The sequence below is a fragment of the Electrophorus electricus genome, unplaced genomic scaffold (assembly GCF_041902795.1).
Source record: "Electrophorus electricus isolate QZ-2024a unplaced genomic scaffold, ASM4190279v1 Scaffold70, whole genome shotgun sequence".
Classification (NCBI taxonomy): domain Eukaryota; kingdom Metazoa; phylum Chordata; class Actinopteri; order Gymnotiformes; family Gymnotidae; genus Electrophorus; species Electrophorus electricus.
Genome location: NW_027658787.1, coordinates 341,482 through 360,450, shown reverse-complemented (window position 1 = coordinate 360,450; position 18,969 = coordinate 341,482). Strand labels below are relative to the sequence as shown.

The window sequence follows — 18,969 nt, the reverse complement described above, 5'->3', positions numbered from 1 at the left end:
AAAATCGAAAGAGTACCTATTACAATAAAATTGGAGCTTTAATTTTGAAACATCGTAAAACGGTCCTCTGCGACTTCACGGGATACACAAACGAAAAAATGTTAGGATATATCGTCTCAAGTATGCGCACGGCGGAATAAAAGTGCACATCTTTTCTACATATAAGTACGCGATTATATTCAAGATCATATTTTCCACTTTAAACACTGTAAGAAAACGAAACGGGATAATGATCATAATGAAGTTGCCTCGTTAGCTGGCTCGCTAGCTTGCTGGCTGGTATGGCCAATTGGAGCGACTATGGCGAACCTGGAGATCTACTCCACTGTAGAGTTTGTTTTCAACCCTAATTTAGCACGTTTGAATATAATATCAAGGCGGTAATGAGGGACTTGATTAATTCGATCTTGTGCGTTAGATTAGGGTTGGAGCCAAACTGCAGGGCGGTAAATCACCAGGACTGGATTTGAGCAGCTCTGGTTTAGCAAGTCTCCCGACTGTTACAGGGCGTTGTTGTATATAGGACTGTGTCTAGCCAGCCAACATTTTTTATTAGTAACGTTATTCAGTCAAGGGTTGTAATAGTGCGGTGCTAGTGTTTAGACGATTTTTTTCCTGCTGTCTGCTGCACTGGCCGTGTAAACCTTGTTTGCTAACTCTAGTTAACGCATTTGTTTAGATGGGTATATTTTGGACAGGCAGTCCATTATCATTAGCCTCTAGTTATCAGAGGCGTACATGTGTTCATTTTGGAGGCGTTGTTAAATTATGCTTATTCATTGTTTGAGACCGTTTGTAGGCGCGCATCAATGTTCATTTAGTTGCATCTGACACTTTGTATGGTTGAATTAACAATTCATTGGATTCAGTTGACGACAGTATCTGGCTATCGCAAACTTGCCGCACTTTTAGTTTGTAGGAGAAGGCAAATATGAATGTACTGCTTTTAAAAGAGCCCCGAGAGAGCGACAGCGGACCAGATCCATATATCAAGGTAATGGCAAATTCTACAACGTTAAATTCTAATGCATGTCAGCATTATAAAATACGTATAGGATGGGAGCGTCGACAGTATTACCAGATGTGTGTGATGAGCAACGTAAATGGGGTGGTTTCACAGTTAAGCATGTCTTCTAAAAGGGGCATTTGACCTGTACATTGCAGGAGCTGGCTAGACATGGACTCTCAGCAACACTGATTCCTGTTCTGTCTTTTAAGTTTGTGTCCCTGACTGCCTTGTCTGATAGGGTTAGTATAAACTCACTCACTCACGTTAAATGTATTACCCTGAGGATCAACAGACGAATACTGCAGGTGATTAATAAGAGCTCTTTTGTAACTGTTTACCTGCAGGTTTTTCAGCCAGAAAAGCATGGAGGACTCATCTTTACAAGCCCGAGAGCAGTCGAGGCTGTGAAAATGTGTATTGAAAACAGCGCCCTGAGAGAAGGTCAGTGATAGGAACCTCTGCAGAGTTCACAAATTCATGTTAGATATTGAAACAGCAAAGGCATTTAAATACCACCACAGCCAACATAAGAGAGTAAACGCCATGTTTACCCTGCCCTTTGAGTCTTAGGGTAAATGTTTTTCTGCAGAATCTGACTAAGGCATAGAAGGTTTGCATATCATTCAGCTGGTCTGCATACTGTGAAAAATTTTTTAGAGCGCTGTACACATCTACCTGAGCTTTCTAACAGATAGAGCTCTGCAGACCATCATTTATTACTGTTAGAGTGATGGTCACTGGTCCTAGAGTTTTCCTCCTAGAGAAATGTAGTTTTTACTTCTGTCTAATGCAGTTTACCACATGTGATCAATGCTTTTCTTCTGAAGTTATTTATTAGTTGGATGGGGTCTGGTGAATGGTGGAATACAGTTAGGAAAGAAGCCCTTTACAGAGTGAGCTAAATAATACTGTTTTGGAGATCATGTGTGCATGGCTTCATAAATCACAGAATGTGTTCTACAACCGTGGAACTGATACTGGATATCTGTTGCATTAATACAGACTGACCACTAGGTGTCACTTCACCATCCGATAATACTGGAACGTTGGTGGGGATCCGTTCGAACATAGAAAAGCCTAATTATATCAAGTTGCCTGAATGTCACAGAAATATGTATTTTAGTGTAGCTGTAAGTAATATTAAACAGATCCAGATTTTGATATTGTATAGACTGAAAATGACATTTTGAAAGTTCTTAAAATGAATTATTCAATTGTTTGCTTATTTCTGTTTTCAGAATGGAACATGGTAAAAGAGAAGTGGAATGCAAAATCAGTGTATGTGGTTGGGAAAGCTACTGCATCATTAGGTAGGTTAGCCACTTTGCTATTATATGTTAAATCTGCTACAAAACCCAGTCTTTTAATCAAGGTAGATACTGCATAGCCATGCCAAGCTTCAATTTTGTTAGCAGAATATTGAGTATAATATATGTAAATGTAATTATATACAGGATAAGATGTCAAATCCTGTGCCATACCATTTCTAGAGTTTTACATAGGATTCAGCCTTCTCACTTTATTCATAATAAGCTTCTAACACACCACTACCACACAAGCTCTTCACGGAGGTCAACAGGTCAGCACCTATGTCTGCGGTTGGCTGAATTAAGCGTGACAACACCTTCAGAAGGCTCAGCAGTAAGGTCCCAGACCCACCCACCTTCAAACTCACTAAACCAGCTAAACAGCTACAGAACTCTTTAAACATAAACCCACATTGGCCTCCCTAATGGCTAAGGCTGTACCTATCTCCACTGGCACTGTTAATGCGTTCTCAGTGCCACCAGTTCCACATGGGCTTAAGGCAAGACACTACAGGTGAATAGAGGAGAAATTCGAACTAATAGATATCACCATGAAACTTCCCCACTCGATTACTTACATTAAGGCAATTACTTTTTGTATTACTATATTTCTGAAATTTGATGTTTAAAAATGCAAATGATGCATTATTTAATTAAATATGTGCTAATTTGCATACATTTCAAGATCAGAAATCTGAACAGTGGATAATGTGAGATTCAATTTTTTTTGTTTCATTTTATTGACATATTAGACTCAAAGGTTTTTACAGAGGGAGGAAAAACATTTTCATCATGTTTTTCATCATGTTAAGCATAAAATGGTTAATTCAGGTTATGAATGATATATGAACAATCCCCTCTGTAAAAACCTTCTGAAAATAAATATGGATATAACTGAAATATTTGGTATATGTAAGTGCTACTGAAGTGGAGAGTTCTGGCTCAGAGTGTGAGAAACTCACTTTGAGAAAAAGGGCTTTAAACAGATATATTATAAAATTTCATACATTTTTATTGGAAGCCACTGTTTACCGACACAATATCTAATATCAGTAGAAATGATATAGAACATCTCTAATAATAGAAAAATAGACCAGTAATATAGAACAATGTAATAACATGTAATAACTAAATTAACAGCATGACCTTCAAATGTGTACACACACATGCACATAATTGTCCTTGTTGCTCTGATGTGGGTGTGTGAAACTATTTTATGTTTTGTCCAGGAGCAATCCCATTACAGAAAAAAAAATTTCAACTTGAATGTCCTGAAAAATTAGGCTACACTCATTAGTCACGCATTTGTTTTGTTATATTATTTTAATATTGTCCACTCTGCGACTAAAGGAAAAGTGTATGGTAAAAAAGTACAAGTGACGACAAATCACAAAATACTGAATGAAATGGCGCTTTGGAATTACGCTGTTAGTACATGTATAATAATATCAGCCACTGCTGTGTGCTCCAAAGTTCCCGACGAAGCTAAACTAAAAAATGTCACAGCATGTCACGTGACGCATCTGAACAAATCACGTTGTCAGAAATCTACTGCAACCAATGAGATTTCACGCTTGACCATGACCATATTTGCATCGGACAGCATTGTGCATTGAAAGAGTTTCATGGCACCTGTGATGGCGTGGTGCAGTCAGCGGTCACTGCAGTGCATGTTGCGTTAGCATGTTCACTTTTCGTGTATTTGAGAAATCTACAGACACAAAGTGTAGAAGAATAAACACCTAAATGTGTATTTTGGTCGACTTCTTCCTAGTGGTCTGAAAGAAGACGTGGTATGGAAGAAAAATGGCCCAAAATCGACTAGTGCATGATAAGACTTTGTTTTTGCCTGCCGTGTCTCGCCTGGATGTACTACATAAACAGCACACACTGAATGAACCTCCCTAAATGTATCCACCGCGTTGCACCCGCACAGCCACTTTGACGATCGCACAAGCACAAGCTGTGTGTTGGTGCTACTCCCGTATGTGATGTTCTATCGTTGGTTATGGTTTTGTATTGCATAATACCAAACCTTTGGGGGAGGGGGTGTGTCACGCGAGTGGGGTGTTTATTGGCCATAAGTAGTATGAGACGTTAACTGGGACCGATCAGCCAACCAGAAACGTAGACCTGGACACTGAGACTTTGTTAAATGGAAAAGAAGGAAACAGGAATAGGGTAGCGTATACCTGTTCGGAGGAAACACCTGTCCGGACACCTGGCTGACACATGCTAGGTTTTGGGAACTTACCGTTTCCAATTTCTCTCACCGGGGATTATTATTTACTCTTTGGATGCGTGCCAACTGTATTGGATTGTATTTTGGATCATGTTGACCAATAGACACCGATTGCAAGGAGTACGTTTGAGTGATCTAAGAGGGTTGGGGAGAAAAATTTGCCAAATCTCTAACCGCTACTTTGTTTTATACGCTCAATGTTTCCCTTTTTTTTACGTGGTCACCTTTCGCTATAGTCGAGTGTCGTTTTTTTCTGAGCTGTGTCTGGGTTTGCAACTCCATTGAATAACTAGTAGTGTGTGTGTGTGTGTGTGTGTGAGTATGTATGTATGTATGTAGTGAGCATTGTTAACACACAGTTAACACAACGGTTGGCAAGATTGAATTGGGTACATGTGTGGTTGTTTTAAGGCCAATATGTGAGGATGTTGGTCTCACCACCCCAACCTTGATGTGCATATCAACGGGGCTAAAACAGGGCAAACAGCACATCTTCCTAAACCATAAAATTGAAATTGGCCTCCCCAGTAACTAGGCAGTACCCAGCCCCACTGACACCATTAATGCATGCTCAGTGCCACCAGTTTCATATGGATTTTACCTACTACCCCACCAAGCATTCTACAGCACAGTAGATCCATACTGGCCTCCCCGGGGACTAAGGCCATACCCAGCCTCACTGGCACCGTTAATGCATGCTCAGTGCCACCAGTTTCATATGGATGTACCATTCTAGACATCACAATTACATGACAATGTGAATTATTCAGCAGAGACAAAGACATGTAAAATGGATATAAATAGTATTGTTTCTATTCTCTAAGCTCTGCACAATTGCGTCTTTCATCGTCTGACACACCCTTGCTAATTATGAAGCCATTCAACTCTGCTCTACAGAATGAGCTGATTCAGGGCTGCTGGAACAGGAGGAGCTCTAAAATGCACAGTGCATGGGCTCCCTGGACCTGGGATTCCATTATTGTAAAAGGGATTATGTTCTCAGTTCACTGACCTGGTGATGTCAGATGAACGAATGCATGCATACAATGTCAGTTAAGACTATGCAATATATTGCCATTTTTATTTCTTTATCACATTGATGCACAAACGACTGCTCTATGCAAATGAACCTTCTAACCAATAGCTTTTTTTTTTTAATTGCCATAAACATCCTTCCCCATCTCAGATGTTCCAGATGAGTGTCCTGTGGCTATTGCGATAAATGACTGTGTTCACGTTATAAAACAGATGTGAATGTTTTGACCATATTTTGCTTTGTTGCATATTAGAACTACATATTAATATAGCATTTTTGTCCATATCATGCATCCAATATATGTGTTTATCAATCTGTAGTAAACATTTCGTCAAATGGCTGTAAATTAGTTGTATCGTTCCAGATCTTCAAAAGCATGGTGGCCGACTTGCACCCAGGTGTGAGTCGCATGACCCTGCTGCTTTCCTCTTTAGCTCATTAGCTAATGAGTTGCTCATTAGTGTGTGTGTGTGTGTGAGAGAGAGAGAGCGAGAGAGAGACAGAGACAGACAGACACACACACCTGTGGTAGCGTTAACTCTCTTTGGCTACAGCTGAAGGGTGGGGTGGGGTGGGGGGCTTTTCCACAAGCTGTGGTTTACTAGTGTGGTTTACACACATACCTACTGCTGACAGTTTGACAATAATTAGGCCCAGGCCCTTCCTCCTGCACCTGTAGGGACCAGTGTGGGGCTGGGTTAACAGAAGTGTCTTCTGGGCTCAGGAAACTCCCCATCACCTGTCTTAGGATGGTTGGTTCATGTTCTTGAAAATAGCTAATTGAGGCACTGCAGAATTCAATAACATATATAAACTGCTAATGTAAAATCTCCATTTGTATAGGATAAAGTTCTACTTCTTGCATATTGCTTTGAATTGAATTATTGTTTGCTTATTAAGTGAAATGTGTTTGCTTACGTCAAACATTTAAATTTTTTTACTTTTATCAGCTCAATACCACTTATTTTAATTTAAAACCAAAAATCTGTCTTTGATTACTGGCATTTGTGTGTCTGTAGGTTAATTGTGTATGTCTCCTTTCCTGTATAGTTGAGAGTCTGGGGCTTAACCCCCAGGGAGAGCACACCGGCACGGCTGACGTTCTGTCCCGGCTCATTGTGGAAAGTGAGAATGCCCTCCACTCTACTCACGCTTAACTTGCAGCTGTTCTCCTTGGGTTTCTAGACCTGCTATAGATCGGTACTGACACCCACAGACCCGGGCTGCAGCGGACTGATGGGTGATGGGTAACGCTGTTACCCACTGTTGAGTGAGGAATGTCATGACCTATCAATCAGAGTCCTCACAATTTAACACATTTTGCTTAGCACATTAACAGCATCCAAGCATAAGTGCCTTTGTTCAAAATTACACAGGTCTGTAATGCTTTGTTCATGAAAGCCCTCTTAATAAATTTACTTTTAAATTAGGCTAGTACATCTTGTACTCATTATTGTGATGTTTGTTAGTGTAATTTCTATGAGTCACCCTGTCCTCACAATATTTTAAAAGGTGGGAAAAAAAAACCTTCTGTTCTCATACAAGGACATCACTTTCACAAACCACTACACATTTTAATGCATTAATTGGTAATGCAATAGTTATAAGCTGAAACTAAATAGTACAAATAGTAAGAATTTAAAAAACGCAGACATGACCAAAAGGATAAATGCTATCATAAAGAAGCCTGTGTCAGCAGTTAACAAAACTTCACCAAAGAATAATTTCCCATGTTCTCTGAACCAAACCAAAAGCTGTTTGTCATTCTTGTCCTGTACTGGTTTTGTAGGAGAAGATCCGAAGATTTTGCCTCTGCTGTTTCCTTGTGGTACTTTGAAGAGAGAAGTGCTTCCCACCACACTGAGGGAAAATGGTTAGACACAGAAAGCAGAAAACCGATTGTTATATCTGAGACAGTTTTACTAACCTCAGTCAGTGTGGGATGCTGAAGTTTTCATTTCAGTTTTCACATTTGTTTGTACTAAATGTGTGGTAAAAATGTACATCATATTCAAAAGTGCTTTTTATGCCAGGTATTTTCCTTCACACACCTGCTTTTGTTAATTACAGACATCAAGAAACATGTTGAACGCATTTCTATTTGTTCTAATATATGTTGGAATGTATTTCTATCTGGGACAACTGTGTGTGTGTGTGTGTGTGTGTGTGTGTGTGTGTGTGTGTGAGAGAGAGAGAGAGAGAGAGAGAGAGAATCAGAGGGAGGGAGAAGGAGCGAGCGAGAGTGTAATTGAATAGCGTCTGTTCTCCCTGTACTGTTGTGTGTTGAGGCTGCTGGTGTCACAGTCTCCTGGGTCCAGTACTAATTACAGCCCTGTGTCTAATTTTACTGTGACAAAGAGCATGGGTTCCTTCTCTTTCCCCCTCTCAGGCCTTCCTCTGGAGGCTGTCACAGTCTATCAGACAGTGGATCATCCTGATCTGGAGATAAACATCACTCACTATTTTTCTAAACAGGTGAGTCTTCCTAGCTGAGTCAGATAATGACTTGTAGATTTATTAGAAACACCTGCCATGCTCACTGGTTACTTCATTAAGTGCTATACAGTACAAACCATTGTAGCCATTTCTAATAAAGTGGTCAATAGGGGTTTGTTCATGGAAATCCATTTTAATGATCTTGGAGTGTTTCATAAATCGGTTTCAAACAGCGAGTGATCACCCAGCTTGTGAATCTAGGTGACCTTCTGTTTGAATACCTTGCAATGCAAACTCAGTTCCTCACAATTCACCCAAGCTGGCAGGGTTTGCTTTTACAAAAGTGACGATTGCTTTGATCAACTGAGAGCGCGGCCATGCGAGATCAAAGCTTGGAAGAAATTCAGCTTGTGCTGGAAACTGCATCTGAGTCTAGAAGCAGAAGCAATATTCTCTCTTTAATCTTACGTATGGTTAAACTGGCTTTTAGCTCCTGATATACTGGTGTTTCACAGTTTAACACAGTTTGTGTTTTTCATACATTCCCAGGACAGAAAACAACCTATCTAGTTAGGACTAACAAAATGGTCTTGACAAAGCAAAGTGACCTAAAAGCTATATTACATTTTTAAATCTGAAAAAGCAAAAACCATTCCTTTTTGTTTGAGAGGTTAAGGTCCATTTAAGGTTAGCCCTGAAATTCTAAGTTACAACGACATAATACATGTGACACATCTGCTGGTATTAACGTGTGTGTGTGTGTGTGTGTGTGTGTGTGTGTGTGTGTGTGTGTGTGTGTGTGTGTGTCTCCATGTCCATGCTCATGCTTGTCAGGGAATACCTGCCAGCATTGCTTTCTTTAGTCCTTCCGGGGTAAAGTTCTGTTTGGAGCTGCTGAAGAGACTGGTCGGACCACAGCTGGACCAAATAAAGGTAATAAAGGTTATTTTCTTAAAGGGATGTTGTAGTAGTAGTAGTAGTAGTAGTAGTAGTAGTAGTAGTAATGGTGGTGGTAGTAGTAGTAGTAGTAGTAGTAATAATAATAATAGTAATAGTAGTAATAGTAGTAGTAGTAATAGTAGTAATAGTAGTAGTAGTAATAGTAATAATAGTAATAGTAGTGGTAATAATAGTAGTAGTAGTAGTAGTAATAGTAGTATTAGTAATAATAGTAGTAGTAGTAGTAGTAAGAGTAGTAATAGTAATCGTAGTAGTAATAGTAGTAGTAGTAGTAATTGTTGTAGTTGTGGTAGTTGTTTTCATATATTGTGTGTTGGTGACATTGCAGTTAGACTCCAGTCCTGGTAGGTAACACTTCTGCAGAGTTCTTTTTCCTGCTCTAACACCTGATTTGACACACTTGCTAATTCAGTCCCTGCATGAGTTCAGTCTGGCAGGTTGAAACAGGAAAGCCACATTCTCCAGGGACTGAGTTTGACACCTGTGTTAATGTTCAAAGGCATGCTCATTGTACCATACTGCACATGAGCTTTGTGCTTCAGCACTTTTGAGGGAACTCGCCACTGTGTTTGTAGATACAAACAATTATATGATAATTGCTGAAATTATGTAATATCAAGTCTTGATGCCATAAATCTGAAGAAAAAACATCTTTTGAATAGAATGATGAGGCTGCAACCAGTCATAGTTTTAAATTTGTCATGTCTTAATTCTAAACTTGAGGAGCTACACTTGAATAAATAAGAACAATGTCATTGTGATTCATTACTCTTACATGGCACCTGTACTTGGGTGGTAATAGCTCCCCTTATGGATAATTTTCAACCTGCTAAATGTGAGTGAGCCAACTAAGTCAGTCAGTCAGTCTGTAAAACAAAGGCTAAACGAATGGTTGAAAATCCTGAGCCAGGCTGTTTGTGTGCTGTCCTTCAGTTTGCCGCTATAGGCCCCACCACTGCAGATGCTCTGGAGGCTGAGGGGCTGAGGGTCAGCTGCTTGGCTGAGAAACCCACCTCACAGCACCTCGCCAAGAGTGTCGTACAGGCCCTAAACACAGGCCCCTCAGACTGGTGACCTTTTGACCTGCCCCTGAATCAGCGGAGTCTGTCCAGATCAACATAGAAATTGATAAGTTTTGATTTAGCTTTCAGCTATTTTGATATTTAGGCAATCATTAGTTAAAGTATGCATGAGAAGGCAATCACTTAGACTAATATTTCCTAACCCAGTCCACGTTTCTGCTCAATCCCCATTCCCAACACATTCAGTGCTCTTGATTCCTTGGTTCAGGTGTACTTGGGAGCTAGGAAAGAACCTGGACTGCCTTTGAAATAAATTGATGTGTTTCTAATTTTAATACTCTTATTACAGAGAGAAATTGTCCTCCATGATAAGTTCTGTTTGTCTGTATGTTTCCTTTGATTTCTCCCCCACCCCCTGGCTTCAAAACAAAAGTGGTTTTAGCCTCCTGTACACAGACCTATAGAGTAATTTAATTGTTGACTAGAGAGCAGTTTGCAGTTCAAACCTGGTTAAAATGAAACCAGATATGAAAATCTACTGAATACGGTGCAGTAATATGCATGTAAGTTCTGTCAAGTTGTTAAAGTAACTACTGACATTTGCTGGTTTTTATCCTTTTTTTCCAATTAAAAGGAGTAATGTGCACACACATGCCCCTCCCACTTCTCCTGCGTCATGTGTATGGCTTTAAGAGGGAATGACCGGAGATTTAGCATCCTGTGTGACTTTTTGTACGTTTGGATATTGAATTTGAATAAAATTCAGTGCGAAAGCAGCGTCTAAAGAGTTGTTCTTTATGGGCTATTAGATTTGTCAAAGCAGCTGGGTTTGCTTTGAGTAAGGGGTTGTAAGGAGATAGACCGTCGCTTATAGGCGCAGGTGTGCTCGCAGCCAGGTGCGAGTCGCGTGGCCTTACACGCAGGTGCTATGTGCGCAAATTGTGGGTTTGTTTACTTGATATACAAATATAATCATGTGGGTTTGGTATTATCGCGTCGCATAATGACTGCAGTACATTTTATCTTAATGTGTACTATAATGTCGAATTATTTAGAATGGAGTAAAAGTATATGCGTGTGTACACTTCACACCAAATTGCAAGGGTGACGAGAGGGAGATTATTGACGCGGTGTTTGAATTGTTGTCTTTGGAGTAAACTTGAAAGACTATGCACGTGACATGGTCCCTTTATAAAGACTTGGCGAAGTGTGGCCCATGAACTCGCCATACTTAGCCACTGGTGTGCTGGAAGGCAGATGCGCGTTAACGATGCTGGTAACCACACAGCTGACCGTCCTTCTCTTAACGATCATCGGCTTGACTGTAACGGAGAAAATATTCCACAGTCGGGACCATTCCGACGTAGAGATTGCCCCGTCCCATCAAGCGGAGCTCATAACGGACAGAGACACAGCAGAAGTAAGAGTTTATACTTCCGTTTCACGACTTAACACGTAAAATAACGTTACCCAAAAGTTTTGTTTCAGCGTTTTGTGTCTTAGTTGTTAAACTGACACTCGCATAGTATTTAAAGCATAGTACATACCGCTTGCTTGTTTGAATAACGCTTAATTTTGTTTTGTTACTGACCAAGACAATAAATTGCCTTGCTCCATGTTAGCAATTTCTCCTTAAGTATGGATTCCTTAAGCCAGTGAACTCGGAGAAGGCTCAAAGCTCCAGCACCGACATGCCCACTGATGCTGCTATCTCCTTGGAGGACACTGTGGCTTTCGTCCAGGAGGGACCATCGTCATCTCGCTCTGGAACTCCAGAAAACAGTTCAGAGATATCAGATTTTTCTGAAGCTCTACGAGAGTTCCAGCGATTGTCCGGTTTACCTGTTACAGGTCTCCTGGACGACGCCACCAGAACATCTATGAACAAGCCAAGATGCGGCGTCCCAGACAAGGAAGAGAAACTGATTGAGACCCTGGAATCCAGCTTGATTGCACAGCAACTGAATGACACTTCTTTGCACAATGCTACCACCCTCAAACATTTCAACCATACACTGACCAACTACAGCACGCACAATGCAGATGTAACAAACGGCACCAACGACAACGCCACGGCTCAGCCCAGACCATCCACGCAGGAAAAGCGCCACCTAGCTGCGCCGGTACGTAAGATTAGGCGGAAAAGAGCTGCCGGCAAGTGGGGCCATATGGCTTTCTCCAAGAGCGTTCTCACATGGCGGCTCATCGGAGAGGGATACAGCACCCAGCTCTCCGTCGACGAGCAGCGCTACGTCTTCAGGTTGGCCTTCAGGATGTGGAGTGAAGTGTCACCTTTGGAGTTTGAGGAGAACTTATACTCACCCCTGGAGGAGATCGACATCAGACTCGGCTTCGGCACAGGTGCGACTCATTAAAGCAACAGCCTACATGACACTAACGTTTGAGGAATTCTAACAAGGCGTCGAAATGAACCCAGTGGGGATTATTAAATTAACTTCAGTTACATAATGCTAAGATTTTTTTTCTTTTGCCTTTTTTTAAATCTACGATTGATGTATTGTTTAGTGCCTCTGCAGAGCAATTTGTCATAAGATCATAGAAGTGTGAATCAGAGTGAGATTTCACAGTGTGAATTTTACTCCAGACCTTAAATCCTGTTTCAGATATAATAACTGATGGTTACATTAACTGTTCGGTTAACTAATTGGGCACTTTGTCAAACCTCACTGCTAGGTAACAGGAGGGTGGATTTGAACACTTTTGTTTGACACAAATTAAGGGATTACAGAATCCAGAACTGGGATTTGGATTTGAGGTCCAGAAATGAAGACATCTGGTGAAGACCTTTAATTAAGTCTGTTCGGGATTTCCTTCTATACTCATATGCAACCTTAAAACATGGTGCCTGGTTTTATTTCACTAATAAGAGTTCACCAGAGAAATCAGATATGCCGAGTTGGAGTGAATGCTTGTAGACTCTGCTTTTTTCTTTTCTTTTCTATAGAATATTGTCAGGATTCCCAGAACAGCCTTTAGTCTGCTGATTGTAGCAGATGTCTAGTGCTGTGGTAAAATAATAGATCATTCCATATAATTATAATCATATTACTGATTAGTCAGAGGGGGGGAATGCAACCTGTATTTCTGTAGATGGTAATGATTGTAGAGATAAGACACCAATTTCAAAAGAATAACCAAACACAAGAACCAACACTCAAATACCCCATACACCCATAACCACTAAAGAATGCTCTCTGTGGTATATAGCTATAGGTTAATTCGCTAACACTAATGTACTTTTTAATTGTTTTTGTGTCGCATCACTCAATTATTGATTTTATTATTGTTGTTGTTTTTTTAATTTTATTTTCCCTTTCTTTTATTTTGAACCATTGTTGGTATTTGCTTGTGTTAGCACATGTCGTCCTTCCAGGCAATTCATGAATTATTACCACCAACAAAGTCTTACTGGTGCTCCAGTAGGGCGGTGCTGGGGGGGTTCACTTCCATGTCTCATGCAGAAATACCTTTTCTAATTCTCTCTTGCTCTCTCACTAGGACGGCACCTTGGCTGTGTGCAGCGGTTCGATGGGGCAGGGAGAGAGTTTGCTCATGCATGGTTTCTGGGTGACATCCATTTCGACGATGATGAGCATTTCACGGTCCCTAACACAGGTGATGGGATCAGCCTGCTTAAGGTGAGATTGGCAATCCAACAGACCTATATAACAGTTATTACAAACCAACCCAACCCAGTGCAATGTCCATTTTTTCCATAAATTTTGTTTTTACAAAACAATAGAGCAATATTTAATTTGACACATGGAGGAATTGTAATAATAATTTGACTCACTGATTCTCCTAATTGTCCCGTGTTGCTTCTTGCTCAGGTAGCAGTGCATGAGATCGGCCATGTGCTGGGACTGCCTCATGTGTACCGCACAGGGTCCATCATGCAACCAAGCTACAGACCCCAGGATTCCACCTTTGAACTCGACTGGCTGGACAGGAAGGCTGTTCAGTACCTCTATGGTAGGAGCACTGAACTAAAACACATGACTTAAAGTTTAGTGTATATCTTGTTGTTGCACATATGATGCAAATTGTCAGCTAATTGCCAATCTATGATGGTTTAAACATGTTCAAAAGTCCCTAATCAGGCATGTTGGAGCAGGGAGATTGCTGCTGTATGCAGTGCTATGGTCCTGCAGAGCTGGAGTTTAAGTGTGCACACCCTTCAACTGTTCCTCCTTGTTCAGGGTGGGTGGGAGGGTGGGTGAATGGAGACAGTCATTTACTCTCCTAACAACACAGGTTTATATTAAGTCCAATGAAAATATTAAATAGTTCACAACTATTACAAAATATCATTAATATTAACATAATGTTAATAACTAACATTAGTCTAGAATTTAAGAGTGTATGATATGTCAGATATTGTTTTCATCTGTTGAAATTTTATAGAAATACCATTGTTTTATGGGATTTGGTTTATTCTTTGAACATCAGACAGCAGACATGGGGACATTTATAGCTCTTTTGCATGGCACCATACATCTGCTGTCACTCAGTGTCAGTTTAACAGACAGATCTGGCAAACGAGTGACTGTTCCCCAGTTTCTCCTTTCAGGCTTGTCAGTGGCAAACACAGAGCAGTGTTTCCCTCCCCACAAGCATGCTCCCTCCCCAGCACATGTTGGTGTCTTCCTGCTCCTGACACCTGACTCAGCTCAGCAGGCAGTTAACCAGCCTTATGTGGATTTAAAATGGGTGTGACGGAGCAGAGAGGAACACTGCAGAGCAGGGGAACTGGCAGCACCAGCGCTGGGAAAACCTAATATAGAACATGACCGTAATTGACTGGATCCTAGTCTTCAAAGGTCCTTTTTGTGTCTTGTTTAAAGGGTTTCTGGAATATAGAAAGCAGTGACAGAGTCTGGGTGCATGTCGTGTGATATTTCTATCATGACTGGCATAACATTTGCAGTCAGAGGATCAAAGTCTCAGGGAAATAATGTGCTAAAAAGTATTTAAATGTCAAACCATTTGATAGTTTAGTATATGATGGTGAAATATAAATATCTGAAAATCTATAAACTCTCCTTTATCTGAAGACCAGCAATACACCTTTAAACTAATAAATAGTCTCTTACAAGCAACAATTACAACTTCTATTATGAGGATGATAAAACTCTTATCAAAGGGGTTTTTTTTTTTTTTAAATGTTTTATCAGCACACTCACATCAGCGGCAGCGTAATTAATGTTTTATTATGGAATGAGATTTAAAGCCTGGAAAAAAAGTCATCTCCCAGATTGCTATTAGAAATCTGTCGAGATGACAATTCATTAAAGATAATAATCACTTTTCTGTGAAATCGCAATCATAAAACATCAATTACAGAGCAAGCATCTCTCAGCAAAGCACCCGCCATCATATCCATCAGCCTTTTAATTTGACGTGGTTGGAAGGTTCATTACCAGTAGCTAGGCCTAATGTCCATGGCTGTTTATATGCTGACGCTGGAAGTGAGCTGTAAAAAGCTGTTGAGTGTCTTTAAGAATACGGTGCCCTGTTGTAATCATCTCCAAATTAGTTATGAAGATCACAATAAAAATCCAAAAAACCCTTGATTTTCACAGTGAGAAAGTTAGAAATAATAATAACGCATGAAGGAACACTAACCTCCCCCACCTCTCTCTCATTGGTTCCCTCATCTCTCACTCTCAGGGGGTTGTAAGGGTAGGTTCAGCACTGTGTTTGACTGGGTAAGAAAAGAGAGGACCCAATACGGTGAAGTGGTGGTCCGTTTCAGCACCTACTTTATGCGTGACGACTGGTACTGGCTGTATGAGAACCGGAACAACAGAACCCGCTACGGCGATCCAGTTTCTGTGCGGGTTGGGTGGCATGGAATCCCACCTGCTGGTGTGGATGCCTATGTTCACGTGTGGACCCGCAGGACAGATGCAGCGTACTTCTTTAAAGGTAAACTCTGTCATTAAAGACTCTGGTGGCAAGGATTAAGATGTGTATTATAATGTGCAATATATACTGCCAAGGAGGCAGACACACATTAAATCTGAGTCACTGAATAATTGCAAAAATTCGCATTACCCTCCTGAGACTTGAACTACGTGGTTCTGTGTATTTTAAATAGTGCTGCTGGTAACTAGTTGCGCCTGATGACTATGGAAACTAAGTAATGTCTTGGAAGAGGAAGTAGTTTATAAGAAAGTTATGTGCTCATATGAGGATAGTGGATTTCACCTTGAACATGCCTGTTGCAGGTGTAAAGTACTGGAGGTATGACAATGAGAATGATCAGGCCTTCTCTGAGGACCCCGATGGCCAGCACTACCCTCGTCTCATCTCGGAGGGCTTCCCTGGGGTCCCTGCCCCCATCGACACAGCCTACTATGACAGGAGAGACGCACACATCTATTTTTTCAGAGGCTCGATGGTGAGAGCTGATTGGCTGCTTTGGCTGCATGTTATAGCTGATTGGCTGCATGTTCTAGGCAAATATATATGAGAATGGAAGCCATGGAAACTGACAAGGCATTAGGAAGCAATGGGTCAGAAGTAACCAAAGACAAAAAAGTGCAGTGGACACATGAAATATTGTCACTTACAAAATTGAGCAATTATGTAAATCGCTCTGGATAAGAGCATCTGCCAAATGGCGTAAATACAAAATTATTGAAACAATCAGTTTTTGACTACAAAACTACAGTATAATCATGAATTATATTTATCCAGGTTACAAACACAGTTATTGGTAACAATGTTAGTTATTTTTTTACTTACAGGTTTATAGGTTTGATGTCAGAGCTAACCAGCTAGCTGCAGGTTCACCCAGGAAGATAACGGAGTTATTTCCCCCCATTGCCAGGGGTGACCACCCTGTCAGCAATCTGGATGCAGCCTACTTCTCCTACACGCACAATGCACTCTTTCTGCTCAAGGGCACCTCCTACTGGCGAGTGGTGGGAAACAGAGATCATAGGTTGAAGGCTTCACTACCCCACAATGGCCTGTTGCCTAGGAGAGAGGTGGACCAACAGTGGTTCGATATTTGTGATGTTCACGTCAGCACTCTAAAGACCTTTCGCAGGTGATGGCAGAGGCTGTTGCCTCATCCAAGTCATAATGTGAACCTTATTCACCCATGCTACCCTACCCCTTAAGAAGAGGAGAGAACAACACTTAAAAGTGGCCATGGCCAAGTGTAGGCTTTTTTGTAGCAGTGCCCTGACAGTAGAACGTATTAAAGATAACAGGTCAGTGCAATGAAGTCCTTTTCAGACCCTGTAGAAAAATGTTTTTCAATTCTGAAATTGGCACACTGTGCTAAATCTCACAATCTCATCAACAACTATGTGAGACAATGCCGAAAATGTCTTATCCCCTGGTTATCACCAGTATATGAACAGTAATGGGGAGATTTCATGTACCAAATTTATTTCAACGAAAGAACATTTGATACTGATCTGGCAATTTAGTTTTGCAGAAGCATGAATCTCCACCACAGACATGTATAAAAAACATACAAACATAAATTAAAAAGTCTTTCCTCCATGTTACTGAGCCATTATATTCCAGTCAGAGGAACAACCCTCCGTCTGAAAGCCCTGAATGGATTTTACTCTGAATATAGTTCAGTTTGTAAAGTCAATTTTAGCCAGTCATTAGGCATAGCAAGGTCATTTAGCAGTTGAGTGAGTGAGTGAGTGAGTTTAAACCCTGCAGAACACTGACATAATGGTGGGCATTCAGGGATGTGTCTACTTGTCTTATAACAATGACAATACAAACTCAAACATTCTAGAATCAGAGTTCCACAATAGGGTTTGAACAATCCATTTCCCCCACCTATTTGAGTTTTTCTAGAATATTAATATGCTGAAGAGATGTATTTATGTATAGTCTGGTTTTATGCATAGTTTTATTTATTTACATACTGTATCTAATTTTACATGGGAAAAAAAAATCAGTATTTGTTTACCGTTTGTTTGAATATCTTTTGATTATATTGTTGGATTTGCATTAGGATGCCTCAACAATAAAATTGCACATGCCAGGATAAGTCCCACTGAGTTGAATTATATTCAGTGCTGAAGGAGTATCCTTTATTTCCCAGGACTTTAGATTTTTTAAAGAATTTGCATAAATGTATGTGTGTTCAAGGCTGGGTTGAAAATTGCCTTAAAACTGTAGCAACATTATTTGATGATAATTACAATAATCCCAGATTTGCATTATTAAACTGAATTTGCTGGCAGTAGATCTCCAGAAGCAGCGGTGAACCTAAACTGCTTGTTTGTTAGAGTGATCATGCATAATACTGGGATTTTTTTATTGTATGGTATGATGTGTATATATTGTGCGATGTGTAGAAGTATGCATAACTGCATGATGTTACTGAGTGGCATGTGTGTGTTGCAGGATAAGAGTGTGTTATGGCATGGCAATATGCTTCATTATAACCTGTAGTTTTGTGCATATGTGTTACAATAATGTGTGTGGTACCACATGCTAACATGTTCTGCGATTGTGCTTGATGATATACTCTAAATGACTCTGCGTGTCAATAAAGCCCTGCGGTAAGCCAAGTGGATTTAGTCTTGTTGACATCATGAATTAATTTTCACCGTGCGTGCCGAGAGAGGCACACATGGATTTATACAGCAGGAATGAATAGGAGGCTGGAGTATGGTTTCTGATGTCCAATTTAACTGCTTGAAATGAACAGAGGCTGCCAGAGCAGACATCGATCCAGGAGTCGATACGCGATTTGAGTGCCCCTCTTTCCATTCACTCTCTTCATCAGAACAGATTAAGCTCCTGGCGCTCTTTCAAATAACCTTCCCCTGTGCTTGAGGCATACCATGGGCTTTATTAATAAACTGAAGCAAAAAAATCAATGACAAGCAAAATCACAAAATGGCCCTGTAAGAGGCGACACAGAGAAAAGATACAATAATTTACAAAAA

At 40.5% G+C, this 18,969-nt stretch overlaps 2 protein-coding genes across 6 annotated transcripts; both read left to right on the top strand.

Moving 5' to 3' along the window:
• The first annotated feature begins 35 nt into the window (after nt 1-35).
• Nucleotides 36-10,785, top strand: LOC113581563 (uroporphyrinogen-III synthase). Of its 5 annotated transcripts, none has more exons than XM_081709687.1 (10): nt 36-165; nt 913-994; nt 1,165-1,248; nt 1,354-1,450; nt 2,248-2,319; nt 6,645-6,719; nt 7,384-7,467; nt 7,984-8,069; nt 8,865-8,963; nt 9,319-9,916. In XM_081709687.1, exons 2-10 carry the CDS (start codon nt 932-934, stop codon nt 9,340-9,342), a joined length of 684 nt encoding a protein of 227 aa, XP_081565813.1. In that variant the 5' UTR covers nt 36-165; nt 913-931; the 3' UTR covers nt 9,343-9,916. The 5 variants fall into 5 exon arrangements, with proteins under 5 accessions (XP_081565813.1, XP_081565811.1, XP_026872587.2 ...); XM_027016786.3 differs by lacking the exon at nt 9,319-9,916 and adding an exon at nt 9,924-10,785 and having other exon boundaries at nt 37-165; XM_081709684.1 differs by lacking the exon at nt 9,319-9,916 and adding an exon at nt 9,924-10,785 and having other exon boundaries at nt 48-208.
• A 142-nt stretch (nt 10,786-10,927) lies between these two features.
• On the top strand, nt 10,928-18,588 carry LOC113581564 (matrix metallopeptidase-21). The gene is made up of 7 exons (XM_027016788.3): nt 10,928-11,432; nt 11,635-12,373; nt 13,532-13,671; nt 13,864-14,005; nt 15,704-15,961; nt 16,264-16,436; nt 16,786-18,588. Exons 1-7 carry the CDS (start codon nt 11,229-11,231, stop codon nt 17,092-17,094), a joined length of 1,965 nt encoding a protein of 654 aa, XP_026872589.2. The 5' UTR covers nt 10,928-11,228; the 3' UTR covers nt 17,095-18,588.
• The last annotated feature ends 381 nt before the right edge of the window (nt 18,589-18,969 follow it).